Genomic DNA, 22,605 nt, shown 5'->3' with positions numbered 1-22,605 from the left:
GAGGAAAACCATGGACTCGTCGATACCTCTAACATGGATGCCACGAAATATCAGCAAAACAAGTTTAAAAGTAGATTCAAAAAAATATCACCCACTGCCATCAGGGGAATTCCCTTCAGGGATGCGGCTGGTTCAATGGATGGCCCTCACTCAATGCCTCTTTTGCAGACCACAACACCCAAAAGGAGAGAGAGAACAAAAGGGAATGCCCTGCCACAGAGGCAGGGTGGGATGGGGGGGGGGGACGAGGGGGTGGGAGGGATACTGGGATTGGTGGGGGTGGAGAATGGGCACTGGTGGGAAATGGGTACTTGATCATTGTATAATCGAAACCTATGCACAAAAATTTGTAAATCTACAACTGTACCTCATGGTGTTTCACTAATAAAAATTAAAAAATAAAAAAGTGAATGGCCCTGCATCACCACATCAACAAAAGGAAAGATAAAACTCATCCAGTCATCTCAACAGAAGCAGTGGAAACAAGGAAAGATCCGACATCTTTTTATGATAACACCCTTCCCACGGAGCCAGTCAGACAGTTCGGTGGGCAGAGTGCCTATCTTCCCAGGAAGGTTCAATTTTTGGCACCATTTATGGTACCCTGAGCTCTGTCAGGAGTGATCCCTGAGCACAGAGCCAGGAGTGAGCCCTGAGCACCACTAGCTGTGACCCCCAAACAAAACAAACCCTTAGCAATGTGACTGCAGAAGTAACACAGTGACATAAAAGTCACTGACGGCAGACCTCCAGCAAGCATCAGACTCAGTGGAGGGAAACTGAAAGCTTTCCTTGAAATCTCAGAAATAAGACACTGGCTACATGGGGGATGGAATGAATCGCTGGTGAAGTTGTTCTATTAACTCTCACTACTTCTACTCATTATTGCATTGGAAGACAAAGGAAGAGCAATCAGACAGAAGAATGCAAAAGGAATCCACTTTGGAACGAACTATGTAAGACTCTCACTCTTGGTAGATAACATGAAAAAAATATATATAGAGAGAAGGTGTCAAAGACTCCAGTAACAAGCCATTGGAAATGATGAGTATAGCAAAGTGGCAGGCTATAAAGTTAATACTAAAATTCTGTTACATTTCTATAAGAATTAATATACTAAACATCTGTTGCATTTCTATATGTAAATAATGAACCAGCAGAAAGAGAAATCAGGAAAAATTGCCACGTATAATTTTATCACAAAGAATAAATACCGCAGAATAAATTTAACCAAAGACGTGAAAAACCAATAAGTGGAAAACCATAAAATGTGGCCGAAAGAAGAAGACATGGGGATGGAAAGACCTCCGTGCTAAAATACTGAAAAAAAAAAAAAGCAACATCACTGGAATGGACAGATTACTAAAATAATCTACAGGTTAAGAGCAACCAAAGTCCCAATAAAGTTCCATCCAAAGTCCCAATGGAGTTCTTTACAGAATAAGAATAAAGATCTTGAAATTTATTTGGAACAATAAAGATCTTGAGTAGCCGAAATGCTTCTGGCGACAAAGAAAAAAAGCTGGTAGACTACCCAACTTCAAAATGCACTAGACGGCAGGATACTGTAATAAAAACAGACGCACAGATAGAACCAGATTGAGAGCCCAGAAAGAAAACCACAGACAGAATCCAACTGAGCCAAGAGTTTAGAAAGGAGGAATTTGAAAGTCTAGCCAGTAAATGGAGTGAGGCAAACCGGACAGTCGCCTGAAGAATGAGTCCTGACTCCCAACTGAATCCCAACATGGATTCGCTCTACAGAGATGTCTCTGCACTCCAACCGTCCACAATCTTAGAATTCCTCTCCTGATATTCAAATTGAACGATAGATAATAAATTATCTAGCATCTACCCCTGAGAGGCAGGCTTGAATGGCGATGGGAAAATTCGAGCAAACTATAATGCTCAAAAGTAGAGAGAAAGTATTGGGGAAATTGTCTGCCATAGAGGCAGGGTGAGGACTGGGATGGGGTGGGCGGATACTGGGGACACTGGCGGTGGCAAGTGGACACTGGTGGAAGGATGGGTGTTAGATCATTGCACGGCTGGGGCTCAAACATGAAAGCTTTGTAACTGCTTCTCATGGTGATTCAATTAAAAAAAAATTTAAAACAAAAAGAATGAGTCCTAAGCATGACTGAACCCCACTTATATAAGTTTTCTGAAAAAGATGACAGACTTTGATGTAAGACCTAAACCCATCAAAGACACAGAAGTGTCCATACCTGAGGAAGGGCTACAGGATTCCGCGTGTACAGACACACAATGGAATCGTGCAGTTATTGAAAAAGATGAAATCCTGGGCTGGAGAGACAGGTCAGAGGGAAGACACTTGCCTGGGTTCACCCCCCAGCACCCCGTCTGGTCTTCGGAGCTGCCTGAGTGACCCCTGGGTGCAGGGTCATGAGTGGGGCCTAGCACTGAAGGGTGCAGTGCTTAGCGAAGCAAGAAGGACAAACAGCACTGAGTGTCCTTCTGGGTGCCATACAGAGAAGCGCCCAAACAAACAAAACAACACGGTCACTGTCCTCCCGTTGTTCATCGATTTGCTTGAGCAGGCCCAGTAGCATTGTAAGACTTGTTGTTATTGTGTTTGGCATCTCGAATAAGTCACGGGGAGCTTGCCAGGCTTTGCCGTGTGGGCGAGATACTCTCGGTAGCTTGCCAGGCTCTCAACAACAACAAAATGCTCGATGATTTCTTTACAAGATGAAGTTAGTAGTTACTCAAGGGGAAGGGCCAGGTGACGACGTCAGGGTGAGACAAAGCAGCAGGCAAGGGCCCGGGTCGGTGGGGGCGGGTGTCGGGGGGGATCAGGGGGTCACGTCTGAGGTCCGCAAGGGCACGGGGTTCAGGGTGAGGAGTCCCACACATGTGCTCACTGCCATTGGCCGGGATGGCCCGCAGTGGGCGATTCCTCTGTCCTCTACACGTTGGCTTGTTTGAGCACCTGCACCCGCAGGGCCCAGGGGGCACAAGCTGCCCCCCGATGCCCTGTCCACGCGGGAGTGCTCCTCCCACGCCTGCCCTTTCCAGGGACCGACCTCAAGTCCTGGCCCCTCTGTTGTCTGAAAGTGTGCAGGGGCACGTGCACTGGGCGGCCCGGCCTGTGGCTCAGAGCAAGACCAGCAAGTCTACGCAGTGTGGGGGGTCTCTGGCCAGCGGATTCTCCTGGGAACAGTGCTCACACAGCACTTGAGACCCCAGATCCTTCACGCTAATGTGTCAAGGTCATGCGTAAGGACCTGAACATACTCTATTTTTGGCTTTTGTTGTTCCCATGTTTTTTTTTAATTTTTTATATATATTCAGTTAAATCAGAGCTAACCGACTTTTAACCCTCAGATCTTAAAAGTAGGTGGTGAGTGATAGTTTTGATAAACTTTCAGTATCAATATTGCAAATCACAATGCCCAAAAAGAGAGAGAGAAACAGATAGAGACAAAGAGAGAGAGACAGAGAGAGAGGGAGGGAGGGAAGGAGGGAGGGAGAGAGAGAGAGAGAGAGAGAGAGAGAGAGAGAGAGAAGAAAAATGCTTGCCATAGAGGCAGGCAGGGGTGGGGGGTGGGGGTGATGGGAGGGAACCTGGGGACACTGGTGCTGGGAAATGTGCACTGGTGGAGGGACGGGTGTTGGAACACTGTCGGACTGAAACCCAATCTTGATCAGCTTTGTAAGGGTCTATCTCACAGCGATTCAGTAAAAAAAAACTTTTAAATAAAACCAGAGCTAACCGTCCAATTTCGGTTTTCATTTAGCAACTTGTGCCATGATGTGACACCAAGCCCTTGTCACAAACATAGCCCCCCGCTGCTCATCCCTGGAACAGAGCCGGGCTTCCAGGGAGACAGTGAGTGGTGGAGGCTTGGGAACCTTCTGAGCAGAGGCCGGCACTAACCCCCGCGTCCTGCCCGCAAGAGCACCCTCAAGACCTTGTGTCTGGGTCCTTCTAGCCCGGGACGTCACTGCAGGACAAGCTCTGATTCTGTAGTTCAGTGACAGAAAGGCTCCCCCACTGGCATCCACGTCTCTTACCCATGCATCCATCTGGCCAGTGCCGACTGCCCACACTGGGCACCCAAGACACGGGCGGACAGGGGTGCCAAGGAGATGACCGACCAGTGCTGGGTGTCACACGTGGAGAGGGCGGCAGTGAACCCGCTGGGTGTCGCAAGCAGGAAAGGTGACGCACAGGGGTGACATGCGGAAAGCATGAGGGACCCCGGGAGAGCTCCCCAGAGCCTCTGGTCTGGCCAAGGTCACTTCCAGTTGGACGGACGCTGGTCAGCTCCATTCCCATCTGGCCGGACCCCACTCCCTCCCTGGCTTCAAACAGCTGCTGAGTGAGTGTTTCACGCCTTCTCCCTCTCCGCATTTACAGGGCACCCTCAAGGAATCAGAAGTATTGACTCTTGGGGCAACAATAAAGAGAAAAAAAGAGACCCACATTTCCCAAATTCACATGAACTACACGCCTTTGGTAGTTTCTTGACATGGCATGGAACTGGGAATGAATCGAAACAAACAGAGCTTTTCAATTTTTCTGTGTCTGAAATGAAGACTATTAGCACAATCCCAATGTTTCCAAGAAGTCAGCTGAAGCTGAAATAACAGGATAATTCGTTTCACAAACATTGGATGGTGGGAATATTTCAGAAGCCTTCTAAAACTTCCTCAGGGCAGAGAGAAGTCTTCAGCTCAGATCTAATAATAATACTAGCTCTCGGCATTTAGAAAACTGGATCCCTCCCTCCGTCCCTCCGTCCCTCCCTCCATCCCTCCCTCCCTCCCTCTCTCCCTCCCTCCCCTCCCTTCCTTCATCTCTCCCTTTTCTTCATCTTTTTTCTTTCTTCCTTTCTCCTTCCTCCCTCCCTTCCTTCCTTCCTTCCTTCCTTCCCCTCCCTCCCTCCCTCCCTCCCTCCCTCCCTCCCTCCCTTCCTTCCTTTCCCTCCCTCCCTCCCTCCCTCCCTCCCTTCCTTCCTTCCTTCCTTCCTTCCTTCCTTCCTTCCTTCCTTCCTTCCTTCCTTCCTTCCTTTCCCTCCCTCCCTCCCTCCCTCCCTCCCTCCCTCCCTCCCTCCCTTCCTTCCTTTCCCTCCCTCCCTCCCTCCCTCCCTCCCTCCCTCCCTCCCTCCCTTCCTTCCTTTCCCTCCCTCCCTCCCTCCCTCCCTCCCTTCCTTCCTTCCTTCCTTCCTTCCTCCCATGCTCCTTTCCTTCTTTTCTTTTTCAGTCTCTCTCTTTCCCAGCCTTCCTTGAGAGTAGGATAAAGGGGAAAAGTTCTGTTTATTATGAATATTGTGCTCTTTAATCAACAGCAGGCTTCCTAAGCTCTCCTAAGCAGTAGGCTTAGAAAGCAGAAAGAACATAAAAATATCTTGAAAGAATTTAACACTCAGTTAACCTTATACTCCTGATATAAAAGAACCTCTCCTAAATTATGTCATTCCTTTTTATGCAGCCAGTAATTCTTCTAAACAGTATGTTATTTTTTAATTTTACGAACTGTGGTTCAAACACTGCTGTTAGCAGGATTTTATACGTGAACTGTTCTGGGAGCATACCTGCCTCTCAAATGTCCACTTCACCATTGTCTTGTGTTCCACCTACCCCAAGTTTCTTACTGAAGACAAGTTCTCGGCTTCTGCTGTCTTCAGACATTTGTTATTTCCCTAATCTGCTTCTTTATGTCCTCACATGAGACAGATTGTTCTGGGACTGTCCCTCTCCTGGGGTACTTACTTGACTAAGAAAAATGAAACCATGAAACTTTCAGCCATATGAACAGGACTGGAGAGTATTGTGCCCAGGGGAATCCATCAGAAGGATCGGGCCCGTTAATGATTCTCAACCTATTTTGCCTTTTGATAGAGGTTGTAATTTAAATATTCTGGATTTTAAGTAGACGCATAGGGCTGGAGCGATAGCACAGCGGGTAGGGCGTCTGCCTTGCACGCAGCCAACATGGCCGACCCAAGTTCGATTCCTCTGCCCCTCTCGGAGAGCCCGGCAAGCTACCGAGAGTATTCGATATGCCAGACACAGTAACAACAAAGTCTCCAATGGAGACGTTACTGGGCCCGCTCGAGCAAATCGATGATCAACGGGAGGGTCTTTTTCTTTTTAAGTAGACGCATCAAAAAATTCCATAATAGAAAAATAGCTTAGGAGGCATCAAATTGAAGTATAACAGAAAAACCCCATTATACACAGAAGCTGGAAAATACCTGTATTTTCAGTGGTATTATTAAAAATACAGAAATTGCCCATTTTAAGGCCAACCTGTCTTCTGGCCCCTTTCAGTTATTAACTGAGTGTAAAAGCAAACAGAAGAACAAAGTGTCCAGCCTTTCTGCTCTCCCAGGCCGTGCTAGCTCCTGACCCTGCTAGCCCCATCACGGAGCCCCACAGAACGCTTTCCCACGATGCCAGCCCTTCTGAAAACTAACCCCATGCTCACCCTTGGACTTTTGGCATCTGGGAATGGCTTTTAAAAACTGCCAACATGTACCAAGCACATTCTAATACAAATCCCAGAGAAATCCCAAAGTCAGGTGACATAGAAATCATTACTCTCATTAACTCTTTCTGGGGGAGTCATCGTGTCATGCAAAGAAATTCTAAAACATGACCACAAAAGAAACCCATGGAGTGGAGACAGTACTGACAGCTGTGAAGTGATGACTTCAAGACTAAAGTCCCAGTCACGCGGTGGCTCTTGCATTTGCCTTTGAAGAGCAGACTGGGGTCAGAGTGGAAATATGAGGAGTTTGTGTCCTTCCGTCCTTCCAGAGAAACACAATCTTGGCCTCGAGGTGTTGCCTCTTTGCTCTCCTTGGGTGCAACTCTCTGTAGTTGTTTTTTTTTTTTGGGGGGGGGGGATCAGACCCAGTGATGCTCGGGGGTTACTTCTGACTCTACACTCAGGGATCTTGGCTGGTGGGCTATCGGGTCCTGGGGTTGAGCTTGGGTTGCCCCTTTCAAGACAAATGCCCTACCCACTGGACTATCTCTCCAGTCCCAGCCTTTATTGTGAACAACTGAATTTGCTGATAGCACAGCGGTAGGGCATTTGCCTTACAAGCGGCCAACATGGCCCACCCAAGTTCGATTCCTCTGCCCCTCTCGGAGAGCCCGGCAAGCTACCGAGAGTATCTCGCCCGCACGGCAGAGCCTGGCAAGCTCCCCGTGACATATTCGATATGCCAAACACAGTAACAACAAGTCTCATGATGGAGATGTTACTGGGCCCGCTTGAGCAAATCGATGAACAACGGGAGGACCGTGACTGTCAGGAAAAAAAAAAAAAACTTGATCTCCTAGCAGACATTTTTGTGAGGATGATCCTTATGAACAGTGACTTTATAAGCACTTCTAATCATGGTCTTGGGCGCTGGCTGGGGATGGCATGTGGGTCACACAAGTCAGGATGGCCCTGCACAAGAAAGAAGAATTGGAGATTCTTTCCCCATGATTCGACCATGGCCTCGAGAACTGTCTACAGTTCCCCAAGGCCAAAGGAGTTGGCACAGATTCCGAGGGTCTGAAATCCAGGATCTCACCCCCACAGCCTTTTATCCCACGAAGGATGATGGCAGTAAAAGAAAGAACTGACAAGACAGCTCCAGGAGACTGGCCAAGTAACGTCCTTTAAAGTGACACTCAATGGCATGAGAAGTAGGTGGTCTGCTGTGAGCAGGAAAAGGATGGACCCAGAAGAAAAAATGGAAAAGGTGCCCTAGGATAATGAAGAATGCTAGTTTTTTCCCTTGGGTCCCAGGGAGGAAGCATAAATGAGTCGGAAATAAGACTGGGGGAGAGGCAGTAGGACCACCACACATGATGCTGCCCAGGGGCTGTTCCTGGTGCTGGGCTCAGGAGCGACCCCTGCAGGTGCCCAGGAGACCAGCAGTAGTGCTGGGAATTGGGCCAGATCATTGCATGCAAAGCAAGTGCCTTAATCTTGGAGGAGAACTTTAGCTCAGGAGCATTTGAAAAAACAAAACAAAACAAAGAAACAAACAAACAAAGGTAGTCCAGAAGCTGTGGAATCAGAAAGAAGAAGCATCATTTTTCTATTATCTGGCCAGGTGAATGACAAAGACAAGACAAGAACAAGACAAGACAAGAACCAAGGTGAGAAAATAGAAGGAACTCATAGCACTGGATGCCGTCAGCCATTCATTTCCAGCTGGCGTGTGCCAGGTCTGACAGGCGCATTTTCCCCTTTGTGTGTGCCTGTGTCACTGTGTGCGTGCATGTGTGTGCCTGTGTGCATGTATCTTCCGAACATTACTCAGGTTGGGGAGTATCTCTCCCAGTGATACTCCCAGTGATACTCGCAGTGATACTTGGCCAAGTGAGTGAGCGGCTCCCTGCTCAGGCCTGGTGATGGAGTAGGGCATGAGTTGCCAGGGCTTAGCTGGCAATGCTGGCTGGCCCCAGGGCTGGTCTCTCAAGGTGTCAGACCCAGACCCTGCACACACGAGCCACGCCCTGCCCCCCTGTCCCCCCCACCCCCCCCCAGCCAGCGCCCTGCCCAAGACCACACATTTCTAAGGAAGCAGCAGATAGACCCTGGAAGGCACCTGCCATACTGATAAAACTTGGCACACCCCCAAATAGTATGAATGTGCCTTGTGCTCTTGGTAAACTTAAAAACAACAACAACAACAAAAACTTTTTTTTTTTTTCACTTATTGGGGCTGGAGCAATACATAGAGGATAAGGCACTTGCCCTCACTTGCAGTTGACTTGGGTTCGATCCTCGGCTTCCCACAGGGTTCCCTAAGCCCAGCAGAAGTGATTACTGCAGAACCAGGAGTAAACCCTGTAGCCTCCAAACAAACAAACAAACAAACAAACAAACAAAAAGTGACATATATGTATAAAATTGTGGACAATAAAACCAGCTGCTGTAGCTTTCTGCTTCATTTTATTTTAAGGAAAATCCAAAGAGAAAAATCTCCTCACTATTGAAGTTTATCTGTGCCAGCAAAATTGAAAGTTTAGAAGTGAAGTGATGGGAGCTCTTATGATTTCTCAAGGAATTGTTAGTCTTGGTATCCGCCTTTGTGACCAACCACAGATCTGTGGCTTATTTCTCTAGCCCTGGCAGACAGCCAACTGCACATTGCACGCATGTGCTTGGGAACGAATGCCCATCTGATCACAGCTGACCGCTTAGCCACTCACCTCAGAATGCTGGCTGCAGTCACCGTCTCCTTCGTTATCTTCGCTAGAAACACTGGTAATAAGAAAATATGATATAACGTCACTCTGCTTTATGGCAAAGCTCTTTATCCATTGATATCATGATTTCACATATTTTCAAAGTACAGAGTGGCTCAAAAGAAAATGCTTATGCAATTTCAGCAACCAAAAATTTAACTCAAGGCAAATCAGAACCCGAGGACACACACATGGCAATGTCTTCATGGTAGATTTTCTGTTCTAAGCATGTTCCTTGTACTTAAGAAATTCCCTTGGGAAATCAGGGGTTCTCTAATTCGATTCTCTGTCATTCTTATAGTGCATACTGCATTAAGTGGGGGAAGAGTCTATTCATACTCTTACAAGCTACATAAGGAGAAACTTTAAATACCTTTCGCTGGATACCAGTTCAACACCAGAACTCTTCCTCTCATGAGATGGCGTGGGATTGAGACTTTCCATATTCTGCAAGAAAGCACAGCATCGACGGCATGGGTGTCAGTAGAAATGACAGAATATAAAACAGACTTTCCTTTCTTTAGAAAAATCACATAATACTCATTTCTAAACTAAGTCTATTTGGGCCAGAGAGATAGCGCAGTTGCTAAGGTGTTTGCTAGCAGATGGCTGGCTCCAGTTGGATCCACGGCACTCCATCTGGTCCCTAAGCATAGCCAAGAGTAATCCCTGAGCACAGGCAGGAATAGCTCAACAAAACTCTATGAATTCTACTCATATTTTTGTTAAAATTAGGTAAGTTGTGAGTTTACTAAATGCTGCTTGCTCAAAACTGAACTTGATCATCCCTGGAATGGCAATATGTTGACTGCATCGGGAAACTGAATGAGAAGAGAAATCGAGGTAACTGAAAGAAATGTTTCATTCCCTGCTATTCAGTGACAACCTTTATACCAGCTAAACAGAAAACAATACAGACGGGAGCCAGCCTTTGAACAGTTTGTCTTAGGCTGACCAAGAGAACACCAAGCTCGTGAAGAGAAGCGTCTGTAAGGTTTGTTGTCTGCCTACGTGAGCACGGTGAGTGCTGCGCAAATTCTATTTGGGTGACTCAGTGGAGAATAAGTAAGCCATCTCCAAGAAGGAAGATTACTAATCAGCAAACAAGAGCACATTTGCGTGTACTCAGCAAACTAACAAGGACAGAGACGACCAGGAGAGTTAACCATAAATACCACCGAACTTCCAGGCTGCTGCGGCCAGGGAAATTAGCTCAAAAGGCGAAGCATGTACCCTAAAAGCATGAGGACCTGAGTTCAATTCCCACCACTGTAGTCTCCCCAGCACCACTGGGCCTGAACAGTACTTAATCACTGGCCCCAAGCACTGAAAAACCAGCCTGCACAGCCAATGGTGTATTGCTGGGAATGGCCCTGGGAGGCCCTGGGCATTGCTTGGGGCCCCTAATCCCCCCCAATGGATAACTCCATTTAGCACAATCTCCCGGCATCCTGCCCGGGGCAATGCATCTAAGCAGTAGGTGTTCATTTCCATGGTTCTAACTGCTCGTCATGAAAACCCTTTCCCAAAGTGAATCAGATTTGCGTTCACAATAAGTCCACCAAATTGACAAGCACAAAGATTTCCACACAGATACAGCACGAGAGAGAAAAACTAATATTGTGGCCTGGAAGATCTATTTTTTTTATTATCTCTTTATGGGGGTCTGGCCAGTTTGCACGAAATTCTTTATGTTGAGATTCTAAGCTCCCTTGAAGAACAGACTTGAATGAGACTTAAAGAGACAGCCTAATGTGAGAGTTACTTGGGTGCATCTATCTGAAGGCCGGGGCTGGGATTCCAGCTTCCAAACACCCTCCCGGAGTCTTGGTGTCCTTGTCTGAACACAGAGAGAGAGCAACATGCCATAGAAAGATCACGACGAGCATAAATGAGACAACACCCAACACTCGAGGATAACACCTTCTTACTCTTTGATTTTGGGATGTTGGCCCACACTTGGCAGTGCTCAGCGATGACTCCTGGCTATATGCTCAGGAATTGCTCCTGGTGGTACCCAGGGGAACCTTTGCGATGCTGAGACTGAACCCATGTTGGTCACGTACGAGGCAAGTACCCTACTCACTGTACTATCCCTATGACCCCCACATCTGGTACATACAATAAGGATTAGCTGTTATTGTTGCTATAATCCCTATAGGCAAGAATCTCCAAGAATATCATTTTTCCTCTCTCTGTCTGCAGTGAAGATGTCCCAAAAACTGGACAGAGAAGTGTTTTGTCTGCCATTAGAACAAAGTTTTCATTTACTGGACGTAGGCAACCGACACAATCAGTTTTAGAATCAATCTAAAAATAAAGACAGTATTCAATTCTATTTATTTGGGGGTGCACCCAGTGGGTCACTGCCTGTGAGAAGGTCCGGGAGTGGTGAGAGGTGCTGGGAGTTCAGTGCTGGGGTAAAAGTTGGGGTTCCTCCACTTTGAGCTTCTCCCCAGCTCCATCTTTCCATTTTTATACTCCTAGAATTCGAGTTAGAGAGTCCTCTATTAAAAGGCTCTCATTAAACCAAAGCATGATTGTTATTACCCTGATAGAGAGGGATAGATAAAGTCATGACAAAGACACGTTCCTTGCTTGTAACTGGTGCTCCTCAATTGATTATTCAAATCTTTAGTGTGAAATCGAGTGCAAGATCTTAAGGCTTCAGGTTTTATTAATTACCTGAAACCTGAATCCTGGGGGGCAGTAAAACTCTCTACTTTAAGATCATTTTATAATTGTAGCACTGTAGCCCTGTCCTCCCGTTGTTCATCAATTTGCTCGAGTGGGCCCACTGATGTCTCCATTGTGAGACTTGTTACTGTGTCTGGCATATCGAATACGGCACAGGGAGCTTGCCAGGCTTTGCCGTGTGGGCGAGATACTCTTGGCAGTTTGCCGGGCTCTCTGAGAGGGGCGAAGGAATCGAACCTGGGTCGGCCGGGTCGGCCGTGTGCAAGGCAAACGCCCTACCGCTGTGTCAAAGAAATATATTTATGATTATAGGCAATGACTAACTCAGAAGACATAAAACTCTTCAGATTATGGCTAAGATAAATTCAGAACAATTAGGAGAAAATAAGGGCAATCAGATTATATAAATTTAGTTACATTTCCCTTACAAGATTTTATTTAGAGATGATATTACTAGATTGATTTTTCTAAATAGAAAGAACAAAAATATAATCAATATAAGCTTGAGAATTTGGAAGAAGGAGAATTGTGTTATCCAGTAAAAAGTCCCTGCAAAAGAGCAGTTGTGTAATTTGGCCAAGTTTAACTTATCTCCATAGTTAAGGCAAACAAGTAATAATTTCTTTAACCTAAAAAAACCTGATCCATATGTTGAAAACCTCCCCAAGGATCTGAGTTTTCAGAAACGTAATTCACACGAAGTGACATTCAACATTATTCCGTATTGCTCTCGAAAGCTTTGCAGTACCTCCCGGTCTCCTGTTCTTCCCCACAGCTTTGATACCTGTTGAATATTCATGGTCTGTTTTCACTAGAAAGTATGCAAGAACACAGAGTTCCTTTGCTAAGGCACTTCTACCCCTGTGCCTTTTGGAAACCAGGAACACGTGAAAAATGTGTTATGCTTGATAACCTTCCCCGGTTTAACAAGGGTGGCAAACGGCTGTGAGTGGAGTTGGGCAAGCCTTTCCATGGGCATAAAATGTCTGATAAACTCAAACTTCCCTACTCTACCCAGCTCTGTAATTCCCCTACTTTACAAAGAAGGAAGAAGGAGGAAATGAGATGGCCAAGTAAAACCAAGGCTGAAATGCAGACTGTGTCCACTTTGGAAGTATCGACAGGGCTCTCAGATGTTCTGTGGTGCTAAGGCACTTCTCTTGGGAGGAAACACTGACTCAATGTCTCCTGAATTTTCCACGTGTTTTAAGTCCCCCGTTTCTAGGTGTGGCAAAAGAGTAGTTCATCAACATTTTCATTTATCATTAAGGTTCAAAATAAAGATATACAAAATGTTTTAGGAAGGGCCTGAGAGAGTGGGGTTAAGGCTCTTGCCATGTGTGTTACCGACTGGTTTGATCCTCAGCACCACATATGGTCCCTGGAGCTGCCAGGGAGAAATTTCTGAGCACAGAATCAGGAGGAAGGACTCAGCACAGCCCAGGGTGGCTCAGAAACCAAAAGCCAGAAACAAACAAACACAAATATGTTTTTAAGTCTCATATTATTTGAGGAGATAGTGACATGAGTTCACTATCTTTCAACCTTCCAGCATGTTGCTATTAAAATTCTTTCTTGACCCGTTACACACACAGAAGTTTTATTATATCGACTCCTAATAAGTCTTCTAAAGTTAGGATCTTTCAAAAGTGTTTGCAGAGGACATACAGTGACGCTAAGTATAACTCAATGAAACTGCTTCTTGTACTGCATTTTTCAGAAAGCAGATAGAGTCTAGGTTTTAATCCACACAATTCTGCCTCATAGAAGACTTAGCAGATACAAAACATGGGCATCTGCGTGGACGACGTAATTTACTTTGACAACGCAGGGACAACATAAACAACTGATTCTTAAAATCCACCCCTGACAACTAGAAAAATCACATCGGATCTAAGAAGAGCAAAAGCCTTGAAAAGTTGGCAACAGACTGGAGGATTTCTTTCCCCGCTCCCCTCCTCCCTGTTTTGGCTGAAAGCTCAGCCCTAAACTTGTCTGACCACTGAAGCGCTTGAAAACACTTTGAGCAAAAACAAATTTGTCTTCTAAAACTGTAAACGCTGACAAAGCCTTTACAGAGCACCCTGAAAAAAAAAATGCTTTCTCGCAGTCCGCTAATAGCTTGATCTGAAGGTTGCAGGCAAAGCTCCTAGTCACAACAAGTTCATTATTTTAACCTTGAGCTTCAAGAGAAGGACACTATTTGACATATTCTCATAAGCAAAAGACTAAAGGTGGATTTGAATTTCTTTCCGTACCCTTTTGCACATTTTCTCTTCTACTGCTCAAAACTGCGTAAATGAATCCCTATTCCAAATGACTACCTCCACAAAAGGACATTTATCAAAGGGTTTGCTTGTTGTCCACCCAAATTCAGTCTGTTCTCCAGTAGCAATGAAACAGTCCCACGCCCAGCCACTAGACAGGCCCCAGCTGCAATTTCAATTAGGCGTAACCATGTGATAACCTTCTCTCCAGCAGGGTATGGGGTTTGCTGAGGGACCTCCAGGCCTAGCCAGTCAATAGCCTGAATATTCTCTGATGCTTGCTCTCTTCCTTGTACTGCATGGAGATTAAGGGCCATGAGAGTGACTTGCTGAGATCCAGGGATGCAGTTGGCCTCAGTGGAAACTATACAGAACAATCTTTATTTTTTCTTCCTGGCCTTGACCTCTTTGTTGTCATGGAAGAAAGACCTCAAACCCAAACCCTACTCAAGAGACATTGTGTTTGGGTCTCCTTGTTTAAAAAAAAAATAACTAAACAGCATGGGAACTAATTACTCACTCTTCTGTTTGTTTGTTTTTGAGTTCTGAACCACACTGGGAAGTTGGGAAGGGCAGTGAGTTTGCACCAAAGGCACTTGTTCTTGCCATCATGATTTGGGTATTTGGGTTACAGCTCCATCTTTGGTTACACTATTATTATCTTCAGAGGGTCTATCAAAATTGTAATGTTAAATGTTAACTGAGATAATATGAGTCAAAGCTTCACGTGGATTGTATTCTTATTTAATCATATGCAAAGAAAAGGAATCCTAGGCATTTATATAAACTTGCAGAGACTCTGAAGTGATCAGGTCAACATATACAAATAGAATTTTTGATTTTGTCTCCCTCCATCCCTTCAACTTACACCCCCACCAGTTTTTTCCATCTTAATAAGAGGCAACTTTATCCTTCTAGATTTTGGAGTTATCCTACAGTCCCCATTTCTTGACTGCCCACATCCACTCCACAATAAAAACCTCTACTTCACAACACATTCACAATCATCCTTGTCTAAACTGATATATTCTTTGACTTAAGTCATGTCACTTATTTTATTTCGTTATTGTCTGCCCCCCCCCCCCATAGTCCCTTGGCTGTTCTTAATACATTGCAGGAATGAAACTTTTAAGTATATAGACTAGAAGAAGCCCGTTTCCCCTTTAATCACTAATGGCTCCTTCTTTCACTCACGGTAAATGTTAAAGATCTGAAAAGGGCTACCAAGCTCTAAGTGTCCAGGACGCCTTTGTATGCCTCTGATCTTACCTCCTAGAACGTCCCTTCCTCCTATCCGGTCCAACCAAAGCAGCTTCTTGCTTACGGTTAAAAGGCTACGTCTTCTGCCCTTCAGCAACTCTCTCCCAGAGACCCCGATGGCCACTGACTCACCACCTGCGGCGCCCCGCTCGAGGACCCCCTCAGTGAGGAGTGATCCAGGGTCTCCATCGGCCGCACTCCTTAGCCATCACCCTGTGCTCCCTCTCTCCACAGCACGCACGGCCGACTAACCACAACTTCCCTTGCGTATCTCTCTCTGAGCTTCAATAGGGCAGAGCTGTGTCTTTCTACATGACTCTTTGTGTGTTTAGCACCTCAAGTCATGTTTGTCAGAGAGTTAAATATGCAATTGAAGGAATGAGTAATTTAAAATGAAGGGTTTACAATGTTTTTTTGTTTTGTTTTTTCTTGTGGCAACACCTGGCTGTGCTCAGGGCTTACTCCTACCTCTAAATTCCGGGATCACTTCTGGTGGGGTTTAGGGAACCAGATGCAGAATAGCCGTGGGTTGGCTTCGCATCAGGCAAGCAACACCTTACCTGCCAGACTCTCTTTCTGGCTCTGATGGTTGGTCTTTTGATATTGCATTCACACCATTCAGTCAGTCATTGGAATGCAGTTTGGGATTGGAAGTTCTAACTGGGTTGAACTGCACTGAAAGCAGAGCTAGCAATTTCTGCATTAAGTAGACGACTGTTCTGAGGCCGTGGATGAGAAAGTTTGGAGAAGGAAGAGAGTGGAGGTGTTGTGAGACACTGGGTGGTTATGACGACCTTTCACATGAGGCATACCGTGGGCCTCCGTTTTGTAATGGCAAGATACAAGGACTTTTCATGACACATGAAAAGTCAACTGGACTTTCAAATTTTGACAAGTGATAATCAGAGAGGACTCTGACGATGATGACGCAGATGCGGATGTGACACAATCAGTTGGCCAGGTTCAGAGAAAACGAAATCGAGGAGAGAAAGATGATGTATTTGGCTTTTGCATGATGCCTTTGAAGCACTATTCAGAGAACGTCGATCAGACATTGATGTGGACGTCACTGTAGAGAGGTGACGTTGGAAAGCCTGCAAGTGGAGATTAAAGTGCTCTCAAAGAAAAGTCCTGATGGAAAAGAGCAAAAGGTAAAGGTAAAGGCCCTCCCGTTGTTCATCGATTTGCTCGAGCGGGCCCAGTAACGTCTCCATTGGAGATTTTGTTGTTACTGTGTTTGGTATATTGAATACATCACGGGTAAAGAGCAAGAGACAAAAATCTGGGTGTCATCTACCTCCTTCGGGGAGGAGCAGACAGAGAAGTGGGGAACAGAGAAAACAAATCACTGTGGTCAGAGGACAGCAGGTGTGAGGAAAAGCACCGAGTTTCAAACACAGCACGGCACAAAAGGAATAAGGATCAAGCAGGGCCTCTCAGCTAGATCCACCCACACGGACAGCCAGTGACATGGACAGACAGTTGCCCAGAGAAACAGCATGGAGAGTCCACAGCATGGGTCAGAAGCAGAGAGATCAGACCGGGACTGGAATAGTCACTGTGCTTTTTGGTGATTATCATTGTTACCATCTTAGTAGTTTCACTGCACTTCACTCACAGTGAGAAAACACGTGAGATATTATTTCTACAGGCAACGTAATCTGCCCACTTGCTATGACTTTTGAGGGATGAAGCTGGAACTGAAGTTCAGCCTGACTGCAGCCCCCAAGCTCCTTCTTGAGCCTGCCCTGTGATTCCAGAGGCCACGCGAGACATGAACTAAATACTGTTTATCAATAGGAGAGCTACAGGGCTATATTTTATTTTTTTTTAAAGTAGGAAATACAGTGCTTATTATAGAATTAGTTTAATAACACAGAAGGTATCAAGAATACAGAGGGTGGAGTGCCAAATGTGTCTAACTACTAGCACTGCCACGCTAAGTCATACGTTGCTCTGAGTTATCATATTTCCTTGGTTATAGTCCCTGAGGGGGCACAGAAGTCAGACACTGTAGATGGTGCTTTGTAATCTACTTTTTGTTTGTTTTTTTTGGGTACACACTTAGTGGTGTTCAGGGCTTACTCTGAGGCTCTGTGCTCGGGGACCATATGTGGTGCCAGGGATTTCAATTGGGGTCAAATACAGGCCAGGCAAGTGACATACCTCACAACCTACTATTAACATTGAAGAAAAAGGATAGAATCTCAGATTACCACTTGTGTATTGCTTTGAACAAATGGATTAATCTTCTGGGTGAAAATTTTCTCAAATTTAGAATGATGCTGATATTGGTGGTGGTGCTGAGAATAACATAACAACATCCACTGTATGGATCAGAGGGAGGATTGAAATAGATAATAAGTGCAAAGGACCTAAGATATTTAAAGAGCTATGTTTCATTTATCACAGAGCTTTCAGAGCCATAATTTCAAATCAACACAATATTTCATTGAACTGACATGTGAATGTTACAGATATGATCTCTTACTCTTAAACATTAAAATTTCCAATTCTCAGGATTATAGTCTTTGGTGAACAAGTTAATACTTAAGGTTTCTTCCAGATTTAAGATCATGTCTGTAGGACAGAGTAAAGAAGCAAGATTACTGGATAAAATGCATGTCTAAGTAATGTTTTTAATCCAAATTCTTAATTGTATCCTAGAGAAAAAGTACTATCTCTCTGGTCTCTAGGGTTTTTTTTCGGGGGGATTGTATGGGGGGTATACCCAACATGTGCGACTTCCTTCCAAACGCTGTCTTTATATTTAACTGTCAAATTCTTGGCAGGTTTTGTGCGATCACTCTTTATAAATGCATTTCCGGTCCCATTTCAGCTACCACCCCTTTTTCTGCTTTACTTTTTTCCTGTGTCATCTATCTTTGGTCTCACTGATTACTATTTTCCTCACTCTTGTATGCTTTGGGCTCTACTATATTTCCTGGCATGTACAGGCATGCAATTACGTATAATTCTTTTCTTTTGTTATTATTATTATTTTTTTCTGCTATAGAAAGAGGTGTTTGGTCAGGGTATAAAGAATTTAAAGCTCAGTGGAAAGATTCTGGAGGGCAGTTGAGGGAAAAAAGCAAAATGGGAAAGTTCAAAATAAAGGGGGGGGAGTTAGATGCACAAATGAACTTTTCGGATGGAATCTAGAGAAATGGGCCTCAGGTGCCTCGTCAGCACAATCGGATTTGGCTCCCAGGCTGCGGAGCCCTGCGACGGTAGGCTGAAAAACCCCTGGAATAGGAGAGTTAGGAGAGACACCACCGTCCTCTGCCTCAGCTAGGCTGAGAGGGATTTAAATTATTCACCGCAACAAAGACACAGTCCATTGAACTCACTTATGCTAACAGGTGATACGCACAGTCCAGGAATGTGGAAAAGGGCAGGTAAGAGAGATGGAAGCAAATCCTTTCCCAGAAAAGAGCAAAACAGAATTAGGTTTCCCATCCGAATGATTTAAAATAGGATATGCCAACATTTCCATTAATAAAATCCACTAGTATTATATTTTATTGAACTGACATGTGAATGTTATGGATATGGTTATGAGATGATATCTTACTTTTAAACATGATTTCCAATTCTCAGGATCACAGTCTTTGGCGAATAAATATTAGTATTAGTGTTATGTTTCTGAGTGACTTCTGGTGGTGCTCAGGGCTTACTCGTGGCTCTGTGCTCAGGAATCACTCCTGGCGGGCTCAGGGGAACATGTGGTGGTGGGGATTGAACCCAAGTCAGCTACGTGCAAGGTAAGAGCCCTGGCTGTTGTTCTACGCCACCAGAACACATATTCTAAAGAGAAACTATATATACTTTTCCAATTCTATTTGTTAGTACATGAAGCCAACTTAATATACTATTCCAAGAGGAAGAAAGGCATGAATGTGAGGACTTATGGGGAACAAAGAGCTTCCGAGAAATAACTACGCTCTTTCTTAGTCAACTTTCAGATTTTTTAGTCACTGCAATTCTCTTTGGCAGATAAGCAAAGAGATTAGTCCATGTAGAGAACTGAGAAGTTAGTATCATTCATTTACAGGTGCAATTTTCTCAAAAATAAGAAAGAATGTTAAAAAAAAAACACATACAAAACCCAGTTTACATGCAACAGTTCTAAAGTTGAAATGCTTTGAGACCTGACTGATGATGCTGTACCCTGGCTGGCTACTTCTCTCCCAGCTCCTCAAGTTACTTGCAGGAACAGGGCTTGAAGAAACTCAGGGATGAGACGAAATAGATTTTCCCCCAGATTAATATTTTCATATATTTAGATTAGGACAAAATCAGAAATCTTCTTTGAGCACAGGAGAAGCTGGCAATCGGGTGATCCAGGGGCCAGAGCGATTTTGTCTCCAGCACAAATGACGCTTGCCTTCACGAGGTCACCCTGGGTTCGATCCCCAACATCCTGTGTGATCCCTGGGACCCCACCAGGAGTGATTCCTGAGTGCAGTCTTGAGTAACCCCTGAGTATCGCTGCGTGTGGCCCAAAAATTAACTAAAAAAAAAACCCCCACAGAACTTTTGTTTACTTCTGGAAAATTCAACATGTAGCTGAAAATTGGTCAGAGATAGGGGAGATGAAAGATGTTACACAATCTACAGGAATAGCGGATATCACCTGCATTTATTGGGCACTCTAGTGCATATCACGAATTTCAACTTCAGCTACCTTTTCTTATTACTGAGAGAATTTGTAGACAGAATTTGGTTCTCATTCCCGCCCCCCCCCAAGAGAAACTAAAGCATATATGAAGAAGGATGCAGTACTAGTAGTTAAAGTAAATCATCTGTAAGAACTTATATATCAAATTAGTGATTCAGGACTCGGGTCCATAGCAACTGTGTAGAGTAACTTTTTATTTGTTTCTGATTTATTTAGAATAAAATACTTTATAAATTAGAGTCAAACTGTATCTCTGAATAAGAAGTTTCTAAACACAAAGATAACTGGTCTTTTCCAAATATTTTCCCATTACCTTACTTTGGGATTGTTCATTAATTCTTTTTCACATGTTCATGCAAGCAAGGTCAAATAGGATGGAGAAAATAGCAAAAATCCTCGATTGACAATTTTACTATAATAACAAATATTAGAAATGCATAAAAGAATGAGATGATCAAACCAATTCGAGGGACAGGGAAATTGAAGTGAGGGCTGTCCCCAGTTCTCTGGAAGAATATGTTTCTCAGCCTTAACTTTATATATATATATATAAAGGAAACACAAATAGACATACTCCAAGGTCTCAGAACTTATACTATAAATCTGTGAAAAAAATACTGAAACTCTATATTTTTTGTCTTTCACGAAACAAAGGAGAAAGAGATGTGAACTTTCTTAACTGGCTACACATAGACATTGTATAGGATTATTCACTTACCACAAGACCTTCTTGATTTTCATTGAGCTCAGAAAGTTTGGTACTGGATTTCTGATGTTTATATTTGCTTCCTTCTTCAATATGCCCAGAAGTATTTTCATGGAATATTTCCACTGCCTGAGTATTCAAAATACAATCACCAAGATTGCTGAACCCAGGCGAAGTATTTTCTTTGTTGAGAAGTCCCCTTGAATTAAAAAAAAAAACAAAAACATTTAATTTTATTTCATAAGGAAAAAAGAGGACATGTTAATAACAACAAATCACATGAAAACTCATAAGCAAGCCCTGAAATTCTAGCTTGCATCTTTGATCCAACTATGAACAGAGTGCTACTTCATGCCAAATAAATCGCATTAATAGATCATTTATTCCTAGAGGCAATTGGCAAAGGCTGTGTTCTGACCAATGAACAGCTTTAGTATTTGTATCCCAAAGAATTTATATTCAAACACGAAGAAAACTGCATGTTGACAAAGAAATTTCCAATTACTGACATTACATAGAGACATATACTAACACTGTACTCATAAATCTTATAAATTAATAAATGAAAATTGAAGAGGAAAGACAGGGACGTTTTCTCTAGAACAGGACATTGTGATTTTCCCAAATGATCGATGTTTTTGTAGAATAGAAATGCACGAATACCTAAATACGCATTGGATAATCTTAGTAGAAATAGTTTATTAATAAAAAATACTATGTAAGATGAAGTATCTTAGCTGAAATATGGATTTATTATTTCCCAGTACTGAGTTTCACGATGTAACCTTATAATTGGAAGTTTTTCATGACTTAGGGTTTGAAATAGACTTGAGGGCCAGAGAGATAATAAAGCAGGTAGGGCATTTGCCTTGTGTGTGTTCAATCTAGGTTCAATCCCAACATCATATAGGTCACCGCGATCCTGTGTGTGTATGTGGGGGGGGGTATCCCTGACATTAGAGCCAGGAGCAAGCCTTGAGCACTGCTGGGTGTCACTCAAACACAAAAACAAAAAACAAAACAAAACAAATGGCCTTAAATTTCATGATTATGAGCTTGATGGATTTAATGTACTTTGATTCATCTACATTGTAAACATTTCCTTTTTATTATACCATGGAGTAAAAGCAGAATATATATATTCTTCCTCTTGGAGAGCCCGGCAAGCTACCAAAAGTAGCACGGCAAAGCCTGGCAAGCTACCCGTGACGTATTCGATATGCTAAACACAGTAACAATAAGTCTTACGGTGGAGACGTTACTGGGCCCACTCGAGCAAATCGAGCAAAAGCAGTGCTCCATATATTTGCTAATATACGAAGGAATAACATTTTGACTTTCCTGTTATAACCCTAACAGCAGCAAAATAAGTGAGTTTTAATAAGTAAAAGCTGATGATCCTTTGACTACAATTTAATAGCATCCAAAAATAAAAGACAGTATTAAATACTTATTCTTCAACCTATTTCATATTCCTTTTTTTGGCTATATTGAAGGCAAAATTATGAATTAAATATTACCAGAATATTTTTAAAAAAAAAATAGCCAAATTTTTGGGGGATATTTTTCCCTCATGCTCAGTGAAGAACTTATTTCTGGGCCTGTTCTCTGGGGTCATTCCAGGCGGGACTCGGAGAACCTTACGGGGTGCTGGAGATTTGAACCAGGATTACATGGAAGGGAAGTGTCTGACCCATGGGGCTATCTCTCCGGTCCCTGAAATAATCTGGAAAGACAATTTTATGATCTTTTAAAATCTTTTAGAA

The 22,605-nt window shown here is 43.8% G+C and overlaps 1 protein-coding gene across 2 annotated transcripts in view; it reads right to left on the bottom strand.

Annotated features, from left to right (window-relative positions):
* The window catches only part of FAM13A (family with sequence similarity 13 member A), a 96,534-nt gene that overhangs the window by 38,529 nt on the left and 35,400 nt on the right, over positions 1–22,605 (bottom strand). For both annotated transcript variants that reach the window (XM_056111234.1, XM_056111235.1), the window contains 3 exons: positions 20,852–21,038; positions 9,602–9,675; positions 9,193–9,244 (listed from right to left, as the gene is read on the bottom strand). In XM_056111234.1, the coding sequence (XP_055967209.1) occupies positions 9,193–9,244; positions 9,602–9,675; positions 20,852–21,038 (313 nt within the window). The remainder of the gene's footprint in view (positions 1–9,192; positions 9,245–9,601; positions 9,676–20,851; positions 21,039–22,605) is intronic.

This window comes from Sorex fumeus, unplaced genomic scaffold (genome assembly GCF_029834395.1).
Source record: "Sorex fumeus unplaced genomic scaffold, SorFum_2.1 ptg000013l, whole genome shotgun sequence".
Taxonomy (NCBI): Eukaryota; Metazoa; Chordata; class Mammalia; order Eulipotyphla; family Soricidae; genus Sorex; species Sorex fumeus.
The sequence above is the reverse complement of the archived record's forward strand: the minus strand, read 5'-3'. Positions and strand labels throughout refer to the sequence as shown.